This window comes from Dipodomys merriami, unplaced genomic scaffold (assembly GCF_024711535.1).
Source record: "Dipodomys merriami isolate MVZ:Mamm:240054 unplaced genomic scaffold, mDipMer1.0.p SCAF_25, whole genome shotgun sequence".
Classification (NCBI taxonomy): domain Eukaryota; kingdom Metazoa; phylum Chordata; class Mammalia; order Rodentia; family Heteromyidae; genus Dipodomys; species Dipodomys merriami.
In genome coordinates, this window is record NW_027203937.1 from 6,317,036 (window position 1) to 6,332,681 (window position 15,646).

At 40.7% G+C, this 15,646-nt stretch overlaps 1 protein-coding gene across 1 annotated transcript in view; it reads left to right on the forward strand.

Annotated features, from left to right (window-relative positions):
• Sytl2 (synaptotagmin like 2) overlaps positions 1–15,646 on the forward strand; it is a 132,674-nt gene that overhangs the window by 73,085 nt on the left and 43,943 nt on the right. Inside the window, 3 exon segments of the mRNA XM_070034849.1 lie at positions 1,432–1,583; positions 3,362–3,497; positions 15,313–15,394. Of these exon segments, the coding sequence (XP_069890950.1) occupies positions 1,432–1,583; positions 3,362–3,497; positions 15,313–15,394 (370 nt within the window).

Consider the following 15,646-nt stretch of genomic DNA (forward strand, 5'->3'; position numbering starts at 1 on the left):
CTTCACTCTGCAGGTGCTCAATAAATAGCCACTGTTTCCCACACATGCAGCAAAGATGCACTGAATCTAGGCCCTGACCTAGATTCAATCTTCCCAGAATGAGATGGAAAAGACTTCCGTCTTCTGGAATTGGACTCAGACTTAGCCTTGTCAGGAAAAGAAATCAGAAATCAAGAGCGGTACCAGCAACACAAAGAGGATTGTCTGCTCTTAAAAGCATTAGGCAATGAGAAATGATTACAAGTACTTAACAGCAATAATAATTTCTGTGATGACTCAGAACTATGAGATGCTGCTGCTGTCTTTTCAGGATTTAGAGATGGACTGTTGTGACAATGTGTGGGCAAGAACTGTGATTGAATATGTTTAGGGTATGCTCATTCCTTCTTAGCTAAATGGGAGCGGGCAGAGAGGTAATTCTAGCAGTCTTTACTCTGGCTGTACTCTAGGAATGGTTGGAAAAAAGGAGATATCCTTGCTAGACCTGAGTTTTTGCCTACCCCCACCTAACATGATCTAGGGGATGGATGTCTAGGTATGGCACTCTCCAGCTCTACCATCTTGGCCAATTCATGTTCTCTGGCTAAAAGAGACATTCCACACGTGGCAATTCTAACTTCCAAAAAGTTGTTTCTATAAGGTCTTTATTGCACTTTATTTTGTGAGCAAGAAAAGAGAGATTTGTGGTTCTCATTTTGAGGTGATAAAAGAGATATAGAGGTTAAAAGAGAATACTATTATTTCCAACTAATATAAATTCAGAAAGTTTTAGGAAGGCAGCATTGGCCTATTCTTTAGGTTTTAGCTTTTCACTGGAACTCTTAAAAGCATCCACAAGTCAAATGTTTCTGCCCAGCCTTCTTCCCAAATTTGATCTTCCCTGATTTTAGCCTGCTTTAATTTTCAAGGATGTCATGCCTGGAAGGCTTCCAGAAAAATCTCTCATAAGCTCATTTCATCAAGATTGAAAGGACTGATGAGCTGGTAATCTTATCACCAGTTACTCGGTGAGAGTTTATTAAGTTCCAGGCAGGTGCACAGGGCTGTTAACACATGTTGATTGATTAAATCCACGAGGTATGTTACCACCCTGAAGCCCTACTTCAAGAAGTTTACCGTATCATCTCTAAGACACTTGAACAGTTGATGCAGAAGATGACAACCACAAAGTGAAATGGATCTTAAGAAATTTTAGGCATCATCATAGGACCATGGATTAGACCTTTGTACTTTAAAAATGTTGGTCTTTAAATTTCTAACTTTTCTGTCAAAGTGGAGCATTTGTTAGTCATACATGAAGTTTGTGTCTTATAAGTCATTAATAGCTTTATTTCACTTATGTGTTTAAAATTTTCTTTATGCAGTGTCATAGTGAACTCATTTATTTTGCCCTGGGGTTCTCAGCAAAGTAAAACTCTTTTCCTTTTGTAGACATTTGCCTGAAAAAATTAAGGATGACCAGCAGTTGAAGAATATGAGTGGCCAATGGTTTTATGAAGCCAAGGCAAAAAGGCACAGAGACAAAATCCATGGTGCAGATATTATCCGAGCATCTATGAGGAAGAAGAGGCTCCAAGTGGCAGGTGAGATGCTGACCCTCAGTGTATGTGTAGAAAAGAGTGTAGGTTAGGGTATGACTTTGTTACTGAAATTTGCTGAGGGAAATCATGTGGAGGTGTGCTTTACACAATGGATACCCTCTAATTCAAAATCTTGCCCTGGTTCAGATAGATAAGATCCAAGCCACAAAGCTGTGCAATATAAAAAAAGGAAGCCCTTTAAAGTACCTTATTCAGTTGTAGTTGCCCAATTTTTGGAATTTTAGAACCTTCTGAGTAAGCTAAAAGACTTAAACAAAGTGAGATCCGTCTTCTTATGAATCATCTTTGACACATTATTAATCAACCAAGTACATTATTTATTTATTTATTTATTTTTGGTAGGTCATGGGGCTTGAACTCTGGGCTTGGGTGCTGTCCCTCAATAATTCAGCTCAAGGCGAGTGCTCTACCGCTTGAGCCACAGCGCCGCTTCCGGTTTTCGAGTGGTTTATTGGAGATAAGAGTCTCACGGACTTTCCTGCCTAAGATCCTCAGATTGCAGCCGTTTGAGTAGTTAGTAATAGTAGAAGCACTGGCTATGTGGCCTTAGGCAATTTTCTTGAACTCTTGAAGACCATCAATTTCCAGATGTATAAGTTGAAAAAAATAGCTCCTAGCTCCTAGGATAATGCTTACAAAAAAAACTTAGCACCACAGTGACTAATAGTTCTCATTCCATTGATGATAATTATCAGAGAAGTTCAGGAATAAAGAGAGTATTTGTGGTCAGCAGCAAAAGAACTTGTTTGCTGAAAGAAAACACAAGGGTTTTATAAGAGGAATGACATCTGCCTAGTACGAAGTAAGAAAAATTCAGATGTGGGGGCTGGGAAGGTGGCTCAGTGGTAGAGCGCTTGCCTTGCATGCCTGAGGCCCTGGGTTCGATTCCCAGTACCACATAAGCAAAAAGAAAAAAGCCGGAAGTGGCGCTGTGGCTCAAGTGGTAGAGCGCTAGCCTTGAGCTGAAGAGCTGAGGGACAGCGCCCAGGCCCAGAGTTCAGGCCCCACGACCGGACCCAAAAACAAAAACAAAAAACAAAAAAAAGAAAAATTCAGATGTGTAGGGACTAGGAAATAGGGTGGAAGAGGTAGTAGAGAAAACATTGTAGACTATAATCGTTTGTTCCCCTTGTATCCCAGAACCAAGCATCATGTAGAACACATTGTAGATTGTCCCAGTGAATATTCTTCCTGCCCACAGCATCCTTTGGCTGTGCAAATTTAGTCCTGACTCTAGGTCAGATTAATCTGGAGGGAATCAAAATTTTGTTTTATCATCTGCATATTTAAAAGTATACCTAAAATAAACAAAGAAAAGTATACCTACACTCTTAGAGACAGCTTTGGAGAGAGGAGCTAATATAATAATGTGTATAATAATAATATAATATAATATGAATACCATGCCAGGTGTCTGTGGCTCACACCTGTAATCCTAGCTACTGAGATCTGAGGATCGTGGTTCAAAGCCAGCCAGGGCAGGAAAGTCCGTGAGACTCTTATCTCCAGTTAACCACCAGAAAACTGGAAATGGCACTGTGACTCAAGTGAAAGAATGCTAGCTTTGAGCTAGCATTGATCTCAGGGACAGAGCTCAGGTCCAGAGTTCAAGCCCCATGACCAACAATAAATGAAATTCTGATTCTGAGACTCAGAAAGTTCAGAGCTTGGATTTGAGCCCTTAGTAATAGGAGTGAATGAGAGTGGTATAGGTTGTGGAGGAGAGAGATAACCTTTTTTTTAATCATTTGTTGTTTCAGCTGAGCAGAGTAAAGACAGAGCAACTGGGGCAAAGGAAAGCTGGGTGAATAATGTCAACAAAGATGCTTTCCTTTCCTCAGAGGTAGCTGGTGTTGTAGAAGAGCCAGAAGAAGACACAGCACCAGCAAGCCCAAGGTAAGACAGAGCTTGAGAGTTTTGTGAGTTGATGTGCTGTAGAAATGTTGGACTGGTGCTATTAGTGAAGGAAGAGGGTAGTTAGTATGTGAGAGAATTCGGGGCCATGATGGGGACAGAGTCTAAGCAATATTCTTTTAGAATTTCTAACAAATCTGAATTATAAGTAGAATTAAAATGTTAAGGGGCCATCTTTCAGCACCAGCAATAACTGCTTTTAATTTCTCCCAGGAGTAGGTTATAGTGGTATTCTAAAATGACTTAATCTCAGAGGTGAGATGAATGATGATAGCACTGTAACAGCTTGGTACAATAGAAGTAGCTCCAGCGCAGGTCCCAGGAAGGCTGAGTTCAAATCCTGAGTCTGCCATTTATTACCCATTAGGGCTATAGGCAAACCATTGAACCTTCTACCTCTATTTCTTAGCCCTAGACTGGAATGCTTATATATACCCAAAAGGCCATTATGAGACTTGGTAATAATGAACATAGAACACATAGCACATGTTAAATACTAAATAAAATTCAGTGTTGGGTGGGCATGATGGTGCATGTGTGTAATCTCAGCTACTAAGAAGGCAAAGATTGGGAAGATAGCAGCAGTTCAAGGCAAGCATGGACAAAGAAAAGTTAGTGAGACCCCCATCTCAACCAATAAGAAGCTAAGCATGATGATTATTCAGGGGGCATTAGTAGGAGGATCATTGTCTAGGCCAGTATGGGCAAAAACGTGAGACCCCCCCCCATCTGGAAAATAACAAAGCAATACGGGTAGGTGCATGACTCAGGAAGCAGTATATATGCCAAGGAAGTACAAGGTTCTCCGTACAAACTTCAGTACTGCCAAATAAAAAAAATGCAGTGTGTATTCAATAATTTTATTTGTGGTAGTTTTTCCGTACATGTTTTCATCTGACCAAGGAAACTGTGCATGTTTTAATCCTTCCTAAGAAGTATCTAGTTATGGAACTGTACTGCCCAAATCTTTTGAGGTATAATAATGTTCTCTTAGCTATTTAAGGAGGGTCCTGTTGGTGTAGGAGAGAGTGGGAGAAACAGTAGCATTTTATCCTCAGCTGCTAGGTGAAGCTAGTTAAACTCAAAGCCTCCAACTGTGATATCATTGATGGGGAAGGGGGAGCTGAAGGGGGAGCCACTGAATGAGGGCTCAAGGCCGAGGTATCCAGAAACAGATATATTTCCAACATAGTTTTTTATGGGTGAAGGCACCCAATATAAGTACCTCTAGGCATTGCGAAGTCACATATAAGTAAAGTTCTTCCCGGCTGGGAAGGTGGCTCAGTGGTAGAGCTCTTGCCTTGCATGCATGAGGCCCTGGGTTCGATTCCTCAGCACCACATAAGCAAAAAGAAAAAAGCCGGAAGTGGCGCTGTGGCTCAAGTGGTAGAGTGCTAGCCTTGAGCTGAAGAGCTGAGGGACAGTGCCCAGGCCCAGAGTTCAGGCCCCACGACCGGACCCCCCCCCCAAAAAAAAGTAAAGTTTTTCCACATGGAAAATGGAATGTTAATACACTAATAAAACAGAAAGCCAAAGAAAATGTAATGATGAATTGATTACCCGTTGTTTACCCCTTCCCACCCATGAGTGACAGGGTCTACTCTGTTCCCCCAGGACAACTTGTAAAGTTCTATTTATAGAGCCCATGCTAGTTATTGGGTAAACACCTCTATAGTAGCCACCAAGTGATACTGTGGTCTCACTTGCAGTAGTTCTGACTTTATTTCTTGGGCATCTATTTCTATGGCTATAACTGAGAGCAATAATAGTACTGTTAATGGGAAAACAAGTAATTAGTTGGTGTATGTACAATTCTTAACATAGTCCCTAGCATATAATATTAGCAACTTAAAGGGTAGGATCTAAAATACAAATGAATACTTCAGAATGTCTAGGAGAGGGTATGAAGGGACTCTTTCCCCCCTTGGTGCCTTCTCATTTACCAGCTACCTGAAGATGAAGGCTTTACCTTTATAAAGACAAGAAATTTGAACTATTAGAAACTCTAGGAGAGGGGCTGAGAAGGTGGCTCAGTGGTAGAGTGCTTGCCTTGCATGCATGAGGCCCTGGGTTCAATTCCTCAGCACCATATAAGCAGAAAAAAAAAAGCCGGAAGTGGCGCTATGGCTCAAGTGGTAGAGCGCTAGCCTTGAGCTGAAGAGCTGAGGGACAGCGCCCAGGCCCAGAGTTCAGGCCCATGACCAGACTCTCCCCCTCCCCCCCCCCCCCAAAAAAAAGAGAAACTCTAGGAGAAAGAACATAGCCATTTAGATCCACTTCCAAGGAGCTGCAATCAGGTCTTAGGATCAGGCATGGTAAGAACCACAAAGCACCAGAGCATTGACCAACTAAGGGAAGGGGACAATTCAGGGATATCAGAGACACTCTCAACTTACTGCAATTTTATCCAAGTCAAACTTCTCATCCTTCCAGATAGTCAGTCCAATTCAAAGGGCTTGAGTGGGCAAAGGTGCCTGACTCCATCTCCTCGTGTTCCACAGAGAAGAGACTGGGTATTTCCTCAGTCTTCCTCACTTTCAGGCTAATAAACCTTCCATGACCTGCAAGTGTACTTGTTTTCTGCATTTCTTGTGTGACCATAGACACAAAGCTATGTTTTGTAAGTCAGAATATAGATGCCTTACCAGTATGTGGTGAGATTACCTGAAAGAAGGTGAAGGAACCATTTATCATTTTTTAGGAAGATGGAAAATTGACAACATCCAAATGGCAATATAATGATGCTATTTCTTATTACATAAATAAAATATGGTAAAGAAGACAAGTCTGGAGGGGATAACAGTGCTAGATAGAAAGTGTACTAATTACCTTACTCATGTAACTGTAACCCCTCTGTACAGAAGCTTTTCAACAAAAAAATATATAAAAAGAAGACAAGCCTTATAATGTGTGGTATGTGTGGGAATCACTCAGAACTAACTATACAAAAAGCAATAGTTCACTTCCTCTTTTCCATGTCAGAAACCACAACTTTACTTGATATCAAGTTTCCTACAGTGTTTTCACACTTTAACCTTTGTGAACTGGGTGTGTTAAGTGTATTTAGTGCCTGTACTTTTAGACTACGTGAATTTCAATAGAGTGACTCAATACTTATCAATATTTTCTTAGCCACGTGTTGGGGAGTGTGGAGAGGGTTTTTTTTTCCTTTTTTCTTTTTTTCTTTTTCTCTTTTTCTCTTTCTTTCTTTCTTTCTTTCTTTCTTTCTTTCTTTCTTTCTTTCTTTCTTTCTTTCTTTCTTTTTCTTTTTTCTTTTCTTTTCTTTTCTTTTCTTTTCTTTTCTTTTCTTTTCTTTTCTTTTCTTTTCTTTTCTTTTCTTTTTTTTTGCTGGTCCTGGGGCTTGAACTCAAGGGCCTGGGCGCTGTCCCCAAGCATCTTTGTGCTAAAGTCTAGCGCTCTACCACTTGAGTCACAGTGCCACTTCTGGCTTTTTCTGAGTAGGTTTTGGAGAGTCTCACAGACTTTCCTGCCTGGGCTGGCTTTGAGCCATGATTCTCAGATCTTAGCTTTCTGAGTAGCTAGGATTACAGGTGTGAGCCACAGGAATCTGGGTTGTTTTGTTTTTTATTTGTTGGTTGTTGTTGTTTTTTTTAATAGACTTGGTGGCTGGGTCCTTCATGGTGTTGTGGGCACAATTTTGTTGAGGTCTACACATGAAGAATTAAAACTCTGTACTTGGCCTAGAGTCAGGAGCATGAACATCTGCTTGTATTCTTTCTAAATTCCTCTTTGTACTTATAGCAAAGGAAGCAGAGAGAAGCTTATGAACAGAGTAAGTTTCTCTTTAGAGTAGCAAAAAGGAAACTCCAAGCTTAGCTAGGTAGTGTTGGCTGAGCCAATATACCATAAACTGTAGTGAAGAAACAATTTTATTTTGTTAACTTCTCTTTCTTTAAAAAAAATATTTCTAATCATCACAGGCTAATAATACCCTTTGGGCTTTGGTGGCTCATGCCACACACACACACACACACACACACACACACACACACACACACACACACACACACACACACACACACACACACACACACACACACACACACACACACACACAAAATATGGAAAATAACAATGGCATAAAATGGAGATCTGGTCATATGCTGAGATGTCTCAGAAAACTCATAAATGGTTCTCAACATGTATTCCCAATTTTTGTACTTATCTCATTTTGAATCACTAATAAACAGCTCATGGATTGACACTGCTCCACAAACCATATATTGATAGCACATAAATATTTGTTAGACACATACACAGTAAGCCTTAGAGCGTGGCTGAGTCAGATAGGGAGTAAAGAACAAAACATCAGCTGGGCACCATTGGCTCAGACCTAGCTACTAAGGAGGCTGAGAATCAGAGGGTGTCAGTTTGAAGTCAGCTTAGGCAGAAAAGTCCAAGAGACTCCATCTGCAATTAACTAGCACAATTCCAGGCTGGAGGTATTACTCAAGGGATAGAGTGCCAGCCAAGCATGCAAGAGGGCATGAGTTCAAACTTTAATACTTTAAAAAAATTAGAAGCTCCTCCCACTTGGGTCAGGACCCTTCCCATACACGCTGTACTAAGTATTAATATTATCAGGACAAGTTATTTTTCTGACTTTAGAAGTCAGCCTTTAAGAAGCCCCTTCTTTATTACTCAGGGTTATATGTTCTGTGAAACAAGTTTGGGTGCTGGGGGTGCCACTAAGAATAGTAGGCTCTCTATATGGACCAGGACCTTATATGTCCTTGCCTCTGACACTTCTTTGTAATGAAGGGACCTGGATATGGTCTGACCTTTTCATTTCTCTCTGGTCCCTTGTCTTCAAGGAACCCATTGTTTGGAGAAGGGGCTATGTATAATTATGAACCTGTTTGGTGTGGCGATAGTACTTAACATGTTATGAGAGCAGCACTGACTTTATAAAGAATAGAAAGGGAAGATGATCTGAGAGCTTTTGGAAGTGATTCTTGAAGGATGAGAAGGGTTATGTTAGATGGAATGCGGGGATGATACAGGCAGAGGCTGACCTGAGGTCTGGAAGGCCTTGGCATGCCACAGTCCTGGAAATGGTCTGGCATGGGAAGTCTGCTGTGTGCCTGCTGGGCAAAGTGTATATGAAGAAGCTGAAATCAAATTGAAAAGAACTTTGAGAGTCAGGCTAGACTTTTTCTTAAGTTATAAGGACCACCAAATGAATATTGTTGTTGGTGATGGTGGTCATGGGGCTTAAACTCTGAGCCTGGACTCTGTCCCTGAGCTCTTTTGCTCTTTGGCTCTGAATTGCAATCCTCAGCCTCCTGAGTAGCTAGGATTATAAGCATAAAGATGAGATTTGTGGTGTTCATAGAACAGAAATACCTAATAATTGTTTAAGGAATTTGAGGAAAGATTGTTTTTTCCTCCAGATCCATTAGGTTAAAGACTTAATTTACTTATTGTTAGGTTTTTTAAAAAGAGGTAGCCGTGTAAGAATAGCACCACGCATATGGTATTCAGGTAAGGGGTTGGTTCAGTCATTGTTCCGGCTGCACCAGGCCATCTTGGTCCTCCACGTGGTGGGGAAAGGCCTGGGAAAGAGAGCTGGGAGAGCTGGGAAAGAGAGAGAGTTAGAAAAGAGAAGGGAGCTGGGAAAGAGAAGAGAAGGAAAGAGCTGAGAAAGAGCTAGAAAAGAGCAGAGAGAGAGCTCTAGAAAAGAGAAAGGAGAGGGCATCTGGGCCTGGGCTAGGCCTTATGTAGGGTATGGGCGGAGAAAGGTGTGGCCACATCAAATTCAGTTGTGACCTCAGCAGATGCAGATGTGACCTCTTCCAGGTGTCCCAGTTGCCTAGGTAACGCAGGTACTGGGTGGAGACTTTGCTGAGAAGAGGGTGGAGTCTGCTAGCCATCCAGGAGTGGACCTTACACTTACTGTTTTGTTTTGTCCACTGTCCTATTCCTAATATTTGGATAATGCCCACAAATGTTTTGTGGAAAGACTGCATGAGTGAACAAGAATAGCTGATGGGAGAGCAGATAACTAAATAAAGAATGTATAGCAAGTGAGGGGAGTGATAAAGACACCAATGAGTAAGTGAGTGAATGACTGAACAAAATGTTTTGGACCTTAGGGGAGTCAGTAGAAAAAGACTAAAGTGGAGAAAAAAAATATGACCATGAAATATGGGAAGGATTTATAGCACCCAGATTTTGTTGCTTTGCTTCGCTAAGATTCTCTTCAGAAGTATCTCCAGGCACACTGGTGCTTATAGAAAGACAGAAGAGAATTTGAGAAGCACTCAAGATGGAAAGTTAGAAGGCATTCAGGGAGGGGGAAGCTTGATTGCTGCAGAGGTTTGTAATGTCTAGTAGTCAAAAAACAACTAATGAGTTCAGAGAGAGAGGATAAGCCCTTGAACTTGGACTTGGCTGGGTTTCTTCTGGTCACTTGCCTGTGAAATGGTAGGAAAATGAGGTATTTCCTTGTGAGCAAAACTGTACATTTCCTTCTAGCTTTGTTTTGGATAGAACCAAACATTATTTTGTAAGTCAGTGTAGTGAATCAAAATGCTAATCAGAACTTCATTTGTCTGTGTTTTGGTGATACATAAGCCACCAATCTCCTTCTTATCTCTGTTGAATGAAAATCAATCAGTTCTTTAGCTCTCCAATAATACTCCTTTTCCAATAATGCTCATTTTTTTATACATTAAAAAGATTGTTTATGTCTGTCTTCTAGCAGAAGAATTAGCTACTTGCTTTTACTCCCAGTAATAAGACCAGTAAAAGGGACTAGTAGTTTGCACTCAAAGGCAGAGTACAGATGAGTCAATTTGACAAAACAGTGCATTTGGTATTTTCCTCCCAGGATAGATAGCAAATCCATTTGAAGATTTCACTTTTTAGGAGACCTGACTCAGATAATCATTTAGATGGAGCTCTTAAGTGAATATTGAATCTTACTAGATTTCAGATTTCCTCAAACCAGTTGTAGTAGAAATAGTTTCATAGTGCCATCAAAATGTCCCATACTTGGATGGGAGTGCTTGTTTGAGTTTGACAGATGTATAGCATGAACTATGGTAGCCCTGGACTGCCGACGAGTAAAAATAATGGCCATAAGTAAAAAACAATACTGACATACTGGGCACTGGTGGCTTATGCCTATAATCCAACCAACTCAGGAGGCTGAAATCTGATGATCATGGTTCGAAACTAGCCCAGGGAGGAAAGTCTGTGAGACTTTTTTTCTCCAATTAAACACACACACACACACACACACACACACACACCCAGGGAGGAAAGTCTGTGAGACTTTTTTTCTCCAATTAAACACACACACACACACACACACACACACACACACACACACACACACACACACACACACACACACACACACACCCAGGGAGGAAAGTCTGTGAGACTTTTTTTCTCCAATTAAACACACACACACACACACACACACACACACACACACACACACACACACACACACACACACACACACACACACACACACACACACACACACCCAGGGAGGAAAGTCTGTGAGACTTTTTTTCTCCAATTAAACACACACACACACACACACACACACACACACACACACACACACACACACACACACACACACACACACACACACACACACACACCTAGAAATGGAACTGTGGCTCCAGTGATAAAATACTAGCCTTGAGCAATAAAGCTCAGGGACAGCACTTAGGCCCTAAGTTAAAGCCCCAGAGAGCAATAAAGCTCAAGGACAGCACTTAGGCCCTAAGTTAAAGCCCCAGAACCAGCAAATAATAACAGCAGCAACAACAAAAAACAATAATACTGACTTGAAGAAGTAGAGCTGTAGCTCAAGCCAACCTTGAGTGAGAGCACAAGGTCTGAGTTTAAGCCCCAGTATCAGCACAAAAAAGAAAACAATACTGACTTGACATAGTTTATTTTTTAATTTGCTTCCTTTATTCATCCCCAAGCCATTTTTTCATTTGTTGTGTGATAGCACTAGGTACAGGGTGTTGGAATAAGGTGAGAACAACCACAGATTCCAAAATAAATACTTGAAGACATTTTTGTTCCATAAGCAAGATCACCGTCTAATATTTTAATAATTTTTTAATGAAGTAAACTAATTTTGTCCATGCTACTTCTAATATTATAGGCCCTTTTTGAAAAGTGCTTGAGGGAAGGAAGTTACAAAGCACAAGGTATGGAATTGTGCTTACTTCATAGTTTAAAAATCTCATCATGTGGCATGCATTGATTATATTTGGACACAGTCTACTCCCCTTTAGGAAGAATTATAAGAAACAAAGAACATAGTATTTAGCCATAAAAAGAATAGTATATTCTATAAGGAAAAGTACATATATATATAAATCTGACCATATTACAGCAAACAGTTCTAGTCAGAAAACAAATTCATAATTCAAAATGCCAACAAAACATGTCATAATGAGACAAAAAAAGATTCATTTCCATTAGTATGGTGTACAAGGTGAGATTTGGATTGGGTTTGAAGATAATAGAAATGATTTAGGCAGGGAGAAGGGCTGGGAAATAGGCCAAGTAGAACAAGCAAAAAGTCAGTGAGTTTCTGGGAGTGGAAATAGATACATCATATAACATGAAGGCTTAACAGAAAGGAATAGGAAGTTATGGGGACAGATGTGCCTTTCTGCAGAGTTCAGACTTCATTCCACAGACCTTAAAGCCTCAGGGAAAGTTAGTGGGTAGAAAGAGGATGTGGCTCAACTTAGGTTTTGAACTATTCAGGTTTTTTGTTGTTGTTGTTGTTGTTGTTTTGCCAGTCCTGGGGCTTGAACTCAGGGTCCGGTTGCTGTCCCTGAACTTCTTTTGCTCAAGGCTAGTGTTCTACCACTTGAGCCACCGCTCTACTGGCTTTTTCTGTTTATGTGGAACTGAGGAATCAAACCTGGGGCTTCATGCATGCTAGGTGAGCACTCTACCACTCAGCCACGTTCACAGCCCCTAAACTATTCTAGTTAAGCAGTTGAAAATGGATTAGGGGACTGGAACTTTCAAGAAGCCAGATATGAAAGTTGACAGAAATCAGTGTTACTAAGGAGAAAGAAGAGATGCAGATGTGAGAGTCACTGGTAAGGAAACATCGCCTGGACTTGTCTCCAGTCTTTTTGTCATAAACCACTGTTGCAACATTGCAAGAAGTCAGAGCCAGTATAGTCAAACCCTTACCATTTTTGTCTTTGGCTTTGGACATAGTGAGATTCACTTTCACTAATGAATTTTGTTATATTGAGCAAGTTATTTTACTTCTCCAAGCCAGGGTTTTCTTAGAAGTAAAATTGGGAGAATGATACACTCATAAATGTTGCAAGAGCAAGCAATTTGGAGCAGGATGGATGCTGCAGTAATTGTTGACCCATTGATAATAGGCAAGCAAAGCATCATAATATTCCTTGAGAGAAGCAAAGCTACTAAGAAAGTAGCTACATTTTGGGACAGAGATTGGTTTAATTTTTTCAAGGCTGACTGTGAATTTTAGCTAACCAACTTTCCCACCTTTAAATCATTTCCTTCCTACCCCAAGCACAAGGTAACCAATGATACTGAGCCATTTCTGATTTTTAGTGACTGCCCTTAAGTTCTGACTGCGTTGTTTTTTCTTTCTTTCTTTTTTTCTGAATAGCTGGAAGACATTTTGTTTAACATCTGAATAATCTGCCCCCATTGTAGTTTGGCAAACATTATGGATTCAAAACAAAATGAAACAAAACTCAACCACCTGCCTGCTGCTATATTTCCTGGCAATGGATCAGTTGACTTTCATTCATTTAGTCTCACCAGTTATGTACCTGGCGCTGTACAAGAAACTGTGTGTGACAGTGATGGAGAGTCTCTGGAGAAACCTTCCAGTTTATCTTGAGTGATAAAACAGGCACAGAGACTAGGAATCACTTAATAGGCATGAAATACACTGCTGAGCAGAGTTCAGTAAGGGAAAGACTGGTTTCACCTTTAAGAAGAAGTATCAAAATCATATGCAACATGGACAATTGAGGCTGGCATCAAAGGGAACAAGAACTGATTTCCAGGGAACATAGGGAGAAGACCATAGAAGTGTTGCCTATCCTTTGGGGTTAGAGTGACAGAAAGACAGAGGAAGAAGATGGCAGGAGAATATGGAAGTTACGTGGAGACCCCAGTCAGTGGTGTTTTGTTCAGGTCTTAATGTTTTATTTACTAAGGTAAATGAAACAAAACCTTCTGAGAAACTGAACATAACATCTTCTATCAGGATGTTCTCCATTATTACCCACTGGCTTTGTAAAATGACAACTGAGAGAAATTACTTTTTAGTTCTGAGCTATTGACTAGGGCATCTGAATTCTATCGATGACCATTTTTTTTCTCCCCTTTGTCTTGAGATAACATAAGTTTATGCCCACCTATTGCAGGCATAGAGGACTCCTTATTCTATCTTTCTGTCCAAATTTTGGCTCCATTTTCAATTTCCTCTGTGTTCTCAGCTCCCTCCTTCCATCCTCCTATTTTTGCTTCCAGATGATCAGGCTATATTTCATACCTCATCTGCTAAAATTAACTCCTTGCTAAAAACAATGAAGAGGGCAATGAAAGAAAGAATGGCTTCCTTAAAGAGTTCAGCTGTTTCCCGGGACTAACTGTACAAAAGCAGCAGTTAATATACAAAGTAAGGGGGAGAAATGCAGCTGCAGGAACATGTTGAATTTAGTGACAATAATCTTGGGCACTATTCCATGACCTTGGAGAACACTGCTTCCTTTCCCCAGCTTTGTTTCCTCTGCCAATGTGAGGAAAAGCCAGCACCTTCCCAAGTATTTTCCAAACTCTAGACTTAAGTCACTGAGACTGATGATATTTAACCGGAACAGAGGTTTCAGCCAACAGTGACTTCATCTCTTGGGCCTGAGGCAAGGCTTTAGAGTAGGCAGTCTGATGAGCAGGTTCCTTTTCCTCCCCTCCAGGGCCTCTATGACCCTCTCCTGCCCTTCTTCCTCTTAAAGGGAGTAGTTCCTTGGGAAAGGGCCTGCTGAACTCATCTTTCTCCATTCACTGTAGTTTTACTCTTCCCCTGGAGCCACCCAAGGCAAGTCTAGAGACTCTACCACTGTAGGCTAGCTCTGGGGTCCTAAGCTTTCCCACAATCCTCCAGAAGCTCTTTTTGTCATTGTTCTTCTGTATTTGAATAAGAACTCAGCAGGGTTGAAAAGTCCCAGGAAGTTGCCCCACCCACCATCTTTTTTGTAATGTATCTGATCTGCTTTCTGTCCCTTTGCCAAGTCAGTGGTCACACTTGAGCTTTTTCATTGGTTACTTCCTGCCTGAATTGAGTAAGTGCTGCCATTTTTGCCTTGCCTTGCCTTGCCTTATGGAATTGGACCCTCTGTGGGGTTTTATTTCTTTAATCAAGTACTCACTTTTTTGGCCTGCATTTGATCTTAGCAGTTGACTTTGAGATGAATTTCTGAAATTTAAATTGTAAACCTCTGATGTGCTATGCACTCTGGTCATAGCATCAAGGCTCCAGAGGGGTGTTTCTTGTTTTTGTTTTTTTCCTTTTCTTTTTCTCATGCTTATCTTTTCTGTTCTGCCATTTTCGTTGTTTTGGTGCTTAATTTTTCTAGGCCCTAACTCCTTTTCTCTTCCTGGCAGTTCCATTTTTACAAACTTTCTTTCCCGTCATACACTAAAGCTTTTGAAGGCTTGCTTTATGAGGCTTGATTGATGCTTCTCAAGGGATGAGATGGTATTTTCTGAATGGTTTCTTTTGCAGTTCCCGTGTAATGAGTCCAGCCTCCACTGCCATTGATGCATCCCAGGAAAACACAAGGGAATCCACCGTTTCTCCAGCCAAGGTAGATATGCAACACTGCAAAACTCTTATCTTAAATGGGAATGTCTTTTTTTTTTCATCTTATTCAAGCACCAAGACATGAAGAGAACTTTGTGTTAGTTTTTGTGATACTAGCTATTGATAATTCGTTACTATAAGACAGTATTTTTTACCACCAAAAGAAAACTGATCAAGACTATGTTCATTGCTGAAGGCCCAGATTTCTTGCCTGAGAGAGTAAAACATCAGAAGCTATTTGGTGGGGTTAAATTTA